This window comes from Pseudorasbora parva, chromosome 17, assembly GCF_024679245.1.
Source record: "Pseudorasbora parva isolate DD20220531a chromosome 17, ASM2467924v1, whole genome shotgun sequence".
Taxonomy (NCBI): domain Eukaryota; kingdom Metazoa; phylum Chordata; class Actinopteri; order Cypriniformes; family Gobionidae; genus Pseudorasbora; species Pseudorasbora parva.
In genome coordinates, this window is record NC_090188.1 from 24,781,234 (window position 1) to 24,790,434 (window position 9,201).

Consider the following 9,201-nt stretch of genomic DNA (forward strand, 5'->3'; position numbering starts at 1 on the left):
CGAAACGCCTTTTCGAATGCGTTCGTCCATGCGATTGGTTTGCAGCGATCGACCTGAAGGACGCGTACTTCCATGTGTCCATCCTTCCGCGACACAGACCGTTCCTGCGGTTTGCGTTCGAAGGGCGGGCATATCAGTATGCTGTACTACCATTCGGGCTAGCTCTGTCCCCTCGCGTCTTCACAAAGATTGTCGAGGCAGCCCTTGCGCCACTCAGGCAACAAGGGGTTCGCATCCTGAACTATCTCGACGACTGGCTCATACTGGGCCACTCTCGGGACCGGGTGTGCGAACACAGAGACCTGGTTCTCCACCACTTAGCTCGTTTGGGCCTTCGGGTCAACTGGGAGAAGAGCAAACTCTGCCCCGTGCAGAGGATCTCTTTTCTCGGTATGGAGATCGACTCGGTCGCCATGTGCGCGCAGCTTACCGGCTTGCACGCGCAGTCGCTGCTGACTTGCCTCAGGCAGATAGAGAGCAAGAGTGCGGTTCCACTGAAACTATTTCAGAGGCTCCTGGGGCATATGGCATCTGCAGCCGCGGTGACGCCGCTCGGATTGCTTCATATGAGACCGCTTCAGCACTGGCTTCGCGATCGAGTCCCGAGATGGGCATGGCGGTCTGGCACGCTCCGGGTCCTAGTGACTCAGGCCTGCAGACAGACACTCACCCAGTGGTCGAACCTCAGCTTTCTACGGGCAGGAGTGCCCTTAGAACGAGTTTCCCGGCATGTTGTTGTATCAACAGATGCGTCCACCACGGGTTGGGGTGCCATGTGCAATGGACATGCAGCCGCCGGTTCTTGGTCAGAGAGCCAGAGCCGCCTGCATATCAATTGCCTCGAGTTGCTGGCAGTACGGTTCGCCCTGCACCGCTTCCGAGCGTTGCTGAAGGGTCAACACGTACTATTCAGATCGGACAACACGGCCATAGTAGCGTACATCAACCACCAGGGCGGTCTACGCTCCCGCCACATGTCTCAACTCGCCCGCCATCTCGTTTTATGGAGTCAGAAGCGCCTGAGGTCCCTTCGTGCTGTCCATATCCCGGGGATCCTGAACCGTGCAGCCGACGAGCTCTCACGGGTTCAGCCAATCCCTGGGGAGTGGAGACTCCATCCCCAGTCGGTCCAGCTGATTTGGGATCAGTTCGGGGACGCACAGGTAGATCTGTTTGCCTCCCACGACTCGTCCCACTGCAGCCTGTACTATTCCCTGACCGAGGGCACGCTCGGCACGGATGCACTGGCGCACAGCTGGCCGCGGGGCCTACGCAAGTATGCGTTTCCCCCAGTGAGCCTTCTTGCACGTCTTCTGTGCAAGGTCAGGGAGGACAAGGAGCAGGTCATCTTGGTCGCCCCGTACTGGCACGGCCGGACCTGGTTCCCAGAACTAGTGCTCCTTGCGACAGCCCCTCCCTGGCCAATCCCTCTGAGACAGGACCTACTCTCTCAGAGACGGGGCACCCTGTGGAACCCGCGTCCCGATCTTTGGAACCTCCACGTGTGGCTCCTGGACGGGACGCGGCAGGTTTGAGTACCCTACCACCTCCGGTGGTGGCTACCATCACTTCCGCTCGGGCCGAGTCCACGAGGCAGGCCTATGCGTTGAAGTGGAACCTCTTTGTCAATTGGTGCTCTTCTCGCCAAGAAGACCCCTGGAAATGCCCGATCGGGTCTGTGCTCTCTTTCCTCCAGGAAGGGTTGGATCGAAGGCTGTCTCCATCCACCCTGAAGGTTTATGTGGCCGCTATCGCCGCTTACCATGACCTCCTGGACGGGAAAACGGTAAGTAAGCACGACCTGGTCATCAGGTTCCTGAGGGGTGCGAGGAGACTACATCCTCCTCGTGCTCCTCTCGTACCCTCTTGGGACCTCTCAGTAGTTCTAAGTGCTCTGCAGAGGGCCCCATTTGAGCCTTTGCGGTCGGTAGATGTTAAGTTCTTGTCTATGAAGACAGCGCTCCTGACCGCACTGGCCTCCATCAAGAGGGTAGGGGACCTGCAGGCATTTTCGGTTGACGAAGCGTGCCTGGAATTCGGGCCGGCCGACTCTCACGTGATCCTGAGACCCCGGCCTGGATATGTGCCCAAGGTTCCCACCACTCCGTTCAGAGACCAGGTGGTGAACCTGCAAGCGCTGCCTTTGGAGGAGGCAGACCCAGCCTTGGCATTGCTCTGTCCAGTACGCGCTCTTCGCGCTTACGTAGACAGGACGCAGTGTTTCAGGACCTCAGACCAGCTCTTTGTCTGTTATGGTGGGAAGCTGAAAGGGAAGGCTCTCTCAAAGCAAAGGCTGTCTCACTGGATAGTGGACACCATTGTTTTGGCTTACCAGCAGCAGGGACGCCCATGTCCCCTTGGGGTCAGGGCCCATTCCACCCGGAGTGTGGCCTCCTCTTGGGCTTTAGCACATGGCGCTCCGCTGACAGACATCTGCAGAGCTGCAGGCTGGGCGACACCAAACACATTCGCCAGGTTTTATAACCTCTGAGTGGAGCCTGTTTCCGACTATGTACTCGCCTCTACAAGTGGCCGGTAATGGATTGGCTCAGGTGTCTTCGCTTGCTCGCCATTCCACTCCACGGACTGGATACGTGCGATATTCTTCTCAGGTGAGTTCCCCGAGAGCCCTGAGCTCCTCCAGCACTGACGACGCCGACGCCAGTAAGTCTGCCCTTAGCCCAGACACTCGTGTCCGGCCAGGTCCCCCATGTGCATGGTTCCCCTCCGGCGACCCCCACATGTGTATTTCCACCGTAAGCCTCCCTGAGCGGGTGTATTCCCTTGGCAACCTTGCCACCTCCTGGGGTTAAAAATCCACCTTCGGCTGGTACCCCAGTGATCTTCCGTATGCAGCCCCCCGGGGTCATACGTGTATCCCTAAGTCCTCCCTACGGGTAGGCATCTTGGCGCATATCTCCTCCTGGAATATGCCTCCCAGTGTACCTTGGTATTCCTGCGTTAAGTAGAGGCCTTTGACCGTCTACTTGCATCAGGGTTCTCACGCTTGCACAGGGCACTGGAAGACAGCCGAGTGGCGTTATTGTATTGGGACCCCCATTCGTCAGTCACTGACGTTACGTCGGAGTGACTGAACGAAAGGGAACGTCTCGGTTACGTATGTAACCCTCGTTCCCTGCCACATCCGCTGTACCGCTGGAACGGAGTTCAACTTGGCTCCTCAGCAGGTAAAACATAATGCGATGATGCCAGCTACTTCCTTATATACCCACGTGGGTAGGCGGAGTTACGCATGCAAATCTCGCATGCCCATGGCATTGGCACTGCCATTGGGCACTTTCTAGTCTCGGAGATGACAGGCTTCTAAGCGAAACCCCCATTCGTCAGTCACTGACGTTACGTCTCCGTTCCCTCCTCAGGGAACGAGGGTTACATACGTAACCGAGACGTTTTTTGTATTTACTAATTTGGGGAACAGACACAGTCTCTATATGATAATATCTAGGTGAAAGAGTCTCTATGTGCTGGGATTTAGCTGACTTTGGTGACGTGAGACAGCTAGCAGACGGTTGGTTTAGCCAGTTTGTCTGCTTCCTGACCTGGGCCCCAGTGAGTCAAGGTTTAGCTTTAAGACTATGTGCCAAATTACTAGAGAGAAGAGCAGCACCAGCCCAGGAGGGATGAATGCCGTCTATCTTCAACAGGTCAGGTCTGCCCCAAAAACTTTTCCAATTGTCTATGAAACCTATGTTATTTTGCAGACACCACTTAGACAACCAGCCATTGAGTGATGATAATCTGCTAACTATTTCATCACTCCTTTTCGCAGGGAGAGGACCAGAGAAAAATACGGCCTTTGACATCGTACTTGCGAGTTTACACACCTCTTTAATGTTAATTTTGGTGATCTCCGACTGGCGAAGTCGAACATCATTAGTGCCAACGTGAATAATAATTACTTAGAGAACTTAGAGAATTTACGATTAGCTTTAGCCAGCACTTTTAAATTTGCTTTGATGTCAGGCGCTCTGGCTCCCGGTAAACATGTGACTATGGTGGCTGGTGTCTCTATTTTCACATTCCGTGTAATAGAATCGCCAATAACTAGGGCACTTTCAACAGGATCCTCAGTGGGTGCGTCACTGAGTGGGGAGAACCTGTTTGATGTTCTAATCGGAACGGAAGAGTGTTTTTTTGATCCGCGACTATGCTTTCTCATCGTCACACTATGTGCCAAATTACTAGAGTCTATGTTTTTAAACATAGGCTAAACATAATAGCCTATGTTTTTACTCAGTTGTGCAATTGTAAGGGGATATATGGCGTTTGTAAAATGTATTTTCTGAAATTAGTAATGATATTTATATAGCCTACAGGTTTATCTAAAATAGCTAGAAAATAAAATAAAATGCACACTAAATATAAACATTTCTTAAAAAGTTTAATTCAGGTGAAAACATGAGCATGAATAGTTTAGTGGAGGATATACACACATTTTTGTATATGTGTGTGTGTGTGTGTGTGTGTGTGTGTCCATGTTTATATTACATTGTGGATACATAAGGATAGTAATAGTAGTAGTAACTTTTCAGCCGGCTCATTGAAAAGTGAGCCGGTCCCCACTTTTCAAAATGCTTATAAATCATACAGGATATGTTTTTTTGAGAAACTAAAAATGCAGAATTTTTCCTGTGATGGGTAGGTTTAGGGGCAGTGTAGGGGATAGAAAATACGGTTTGTACGGTATAAAAACCATTAAGTCTATGGAGAGTCCCCACAAAGATAGTGAACCAGACGTGTGTGTGTGTGTGTGTGTGTGTGTGTGTGTGTGTGTGTGTGTGTGTGTGTGTGTGTGTGTGTGTGTGTGTGTGTGTGTGTGTGTGTGTGTGTGTGTGTGTGTGTGTGTGTGTTTATTTTTAAAATTATAAAAACACAACCAACATATAAAAATCTTGATACAAGGGGCAAGTAAAATCTTGCCATGGGCAGCAAATTGGTCAGGGCCGGCCCTGCTAATAATTAAATATATTCAATATAAAAACAACAATATTTTACCTCAAGTTCTCTTTGAAGGATTGACAGCCCATAATGTTCTCTTCCAGCAAGACAGGAACATGTCCTTTGTTGGGTTTTCTTTCTATTTTTGCACTTTTCTAAACATAAAACAGCCAAAACACGCTGCTTCAGACATCGTTTGTTTACACTCTTGTTTCTTAAAGATGATTGGTCGAGTAGCGTGTAGTTTGACATGTTTCTAGTCCAGGACACAACAAGATTTTAGGAGTAAAAATTGCGTAATCTGACACAGTAACTATCGTAACAATATCTTGTAGTCTTAACCAGGCATAAAAAAGGTAAAATTCTACCCCTCGGTAGAAAACGCGCTCGGCACTGTAGTGCGATCGAAAAGGACACTTTCACTTTCAAAGGAGCAGAGGTAATCCCCCCGTGAACGCCACTATTGCCACTTGTAGTAGACAACTGTGGGTACTTTGCCTAAAAGTTATGTATTAGGCCATCATGTGACCATCTAGCCACCAAATGACCATCATGCTTGTCTTGTGCTATGAAAATATTTTTTTTATTTTTTTGAATATGCTGTGTGCAATTCAAAGGGTTTGTTCATGTATAAGTTTGTTAGGGCTAGAATAACATAAAATGCGCAGAGTCTATAAAACGTTAATTTACTGAGTGCCACGTAGGCTATAACAAATGTTTGCCAAAAGCCTAAAATCCCATGAGGACTTGTTTGACATCGATGACACGGGTTTAGATAAAGTTTAGACTTCCGTCAGTTCTCGGTTCCCATGCACACACATAGCTTTATCTGCTTATTTAATCATTTTTCTAAGTACTGCCATGCACGAATTACTTAGGTCAGTATACATTTTACAAAGCAAATTTAATTCTCAAATTACGGACTATCGGGCAGCCATCTTCATCAACAGACTGGGTGATTTATGAAGTAGGATATTATGATGTGTAATATTCGGGGAAGCAGTATCTTTCTGTTACGCTCCTGAGTATAAGTACTGGGAAAGTATGCCTGAGCTTTATTCTCTGACCCATCCAGAAGCCAAAAGCCTCGACAGTGCTCAACTCAGAGGAGAGAAACACAAGACAAGAAATAAATGTAAGAATTTGTGTAGCCTACCATACAAATGTAATCTTAAAATATATTGTTTAATTGTAGTTTTGAATAACTTTTCTCCTTTGTTTGCAGATCATGTTTACAAAAACATCTCTAGGGATCCTGTTCAGTCTTGCACTGAATGCATGGCTCTGTGAGACTGCAAGTGTAATCATTTGTAAGTAATGTGTTTTTTGATTAAAATTAATTAATCATAAATGTTATCACAATATATTCCACTAAATCTTTGTCTCACATTCCAGGGGATCAACAAGAAGCACCAGATATACCTCAGGACAGAATTAAATATACTGCTCGAAGCTGCAAAGAACTTCGTGAAAAGTATCAGATTAATGATGGTACGGTCATTTTAAATTATAAATATTTTATCTTAAGCAACAACTGTATTTAAGTGACTCTGGAGTGCTTCTGTCCAAACAGATGGCCTATACTATCTGAACTCATCAAGAGGGGTCATTTACCAGACATTCTGTGATATGACCACTGCTGGTGGAGGCTGGACGCTGGTTGCCAGTGTTCATGAAAACAACATGTATGGAAAATGTACTGTAGGTGATCGCTGGTCTAGTCAGCAGGGCAGTAGCCCAAACTGGCCTGATGGTGACGGAGCATGGGAAAACACAGTCACATTTGGAACTGCAGAAGCCTCTACAAGTGATGATTATAAGGTATTCTTTTTAGTAAAATTTGTATGGTTTTCCAGTCATAGTAAAATAGAAGCAACATAAAGGACACTGTGACAATAGAGTAATGATCAAAGGATGTTTATTTAGAATCTGAAATGACAGTCTGTTTCCTTTCTGCCACAGAATCCTGGATATTTTGACATTGCCGCAAAAGATGTGTCTGTGTGGCATGTTCCAAATAATATGGAGTTGGACCACTGGTCTCCTGCCTCCCTCCTGCGATACCACACTGAGAATCACTTCTTAACTCTCCATGGAGGAAACCTTTACAATTTATTCAAGGTCAGATAAACTTCAACAATTTTGGGTTTAAAACATTCATAAAAAAAACTTTTTTAAATGGTATTACAAAAATATTAATTTTGTTTTCCTTTCAATTTTCCCAGAAATTCCCTGTGAGGTTTGGGATAGGGTCATGCCTCACTGATAATGGGCCTTCTATTCCAATAGTGTATGATGTCGGAAATGCGGAATACAATAAAAATCTCTATGGTCCCCATTCAAGAAGTAAGGCTTTTTTACCTTCATTTAACCAGCCAATATTTTTCAAATATTTTAATGAAAGTGGCTGCATCAATGAACAGTCAAAAAATCTGTGTTAAGTGATGGTGTAAAATTGACAAGGCATCATCATCGTTGAGATCCATTCACTTAGACGAAGCCATGTCATGTGTGCATGACAGATTATCATCAATGATATGTTCTGTGCATTTTCCACAGCAATATTTACTCCTGGATTCATCTCATTCAGAGTCTTCAATACTGAAAAGGCAGCCATGGCTCTTTGTTCTGGTGTCAAACCAACCAACTGTCACACTGAACATGTGAGTTAAAATATTATTCTGGATTAATTAAATGATTGTCTATGAACAGCATTTGTGACATGCTGATAATCAATAATTTATATTACAGTGTTTATAAATAGCAAACGCATTAATAGTAATACACATTACATTGGAAATAAACCAAGTGCACTAATGTCATTTGAAGAAGTGAATGTTTTGTTGTTAGTAATCTACTCATATTTCTTGCAGTTCTGTATTGGTGGAGGTGGACACTTTCCTGAGGGGTTCCCTAGACAGTGTGGGGACTTTGCGAGTTTTGACTGGGATGGCTATGGTACTAATGCAGGATGGAGTGCTTCCAAAGAGATAACTGAAGCAGCCGTGCTTCTCTTTTATCGCTGATACTCCAATCAATCTAAAATCACCAGCTTCCTTTCCTTCTTTGCAAGAAATTCCACATTAACACCTGAATGTTACAAACACAATTATCTGTGCATGTATTTCTTTATAATTTCTATATCTTTTATATTGATTTGTAATCTAAGAATACAAATGATTGTAATTATGGGAAAAAAAATCAGATTAGCCATTTATTGAGCTTTTGATTGTTTATATCTATAACACCTATCAATGTTCATGGGTTTCTTTCTATAACTGTTTAAAAGTGGATAAAAATGCATAATGTTCTAATAAAACAATTATTAGGGCAAGATTTGAAAAGGGTGGTTTTTTTTACACATTTTTATCCCGAGATTTTCAGATGTCCACTAGAATGTACAGCATGCATTTATGGTTTAAACTGAAGAGATACTGTATTAAACATAATACAGTAATAACACTGCAATATTTTGTGTATTTAACAAACCAATCAATCTATATATATATATATATATATATATATATATATATATATATATATATATATATATATATATATATATATATATATATTATGAGTGTATGTGTGTTAAATACACACATATACATAAAATATTGTGAAAAAAATATAGATGTGAATTATTGCAAACGCAATTGAACTTACACATGTCAAAGATCCGCAAAGTATCTTTGATATCAGAACATGAGGACATGATTCCATCAAAGATCTTTACAAGCTGTCACCATTTCCTCATTCCTATGGATGTTAAGGAGGGTGATTGCGACTCCCAGGCTGGTTCTCAGTTGACTGAGAACATTACAGATAGTAACAATTACGATTAGAGAGCTCTCAATCAAAAGTAACAATTGAATTACAGAGCTCTTCAAATGATTTATTACTAGTAAAAATACACATTAAGGATATGTGTAATTGCAGAGCTCTATAATTGAATTACAGAGCTCTCTAATTGAATTGTTACTAGTAACAATTCAATTAGAGAGCTCTCTAATCGTATTTGTTACTAGTAACAATTGAATTACAGAGCTCTATAATCCCAATTGTTACTAGTAACAATTCAATTAGAGAGCTCTACAATTGTAATTGTTACTAGTAACAATTCAATTAGAGAGCTCTATAATCCCAATTGTTACTAGTAACAATTGAATTACAGAGCTCTATAATTAAAAATGAATGGAAGACATATGACTAGTAATAAATGAATTGTAGAGCTCTCTAATT

General features: G+C 44.0%; 1 protein-coding gene across 1 annotated transcript; it reads left to right on the forward strand.

Annotated features, from left to right (window-relative positions):
- Positions 1 to 5,972: 5,972 nt before the first annotated feature.
- On the forward strand, positions 5,973 to 8,298 carry LOC137044791 (intelectin-like). Its single transcript, XM_067421068.1, has 8 exons — positions 5,973 to 6,094; positions 6,185 to 6,269; positions 6,355 to 6,450; positions 6,533 to 6,780; positions 6,922 to 7,080; positions 7,185 to 7,305; positions 7,519 to 7,622; positions 7,833 to 8,298. Exons 2-8 carry the CDS (start codon positions 6,188 to 6,190, stop codon positions 7,983 to 7,985), a joined length of 963 nt encoding a protein of 320 aa, XP_067277169.1. The 5' UTR covers positions 5,973 to 6,094; positions 6,185 to 6,187; the 3' UTR covers positions 7,986 to 8,298.
- Positions 8,299 to 9,201: the final 903 nt, after the last annotated feature.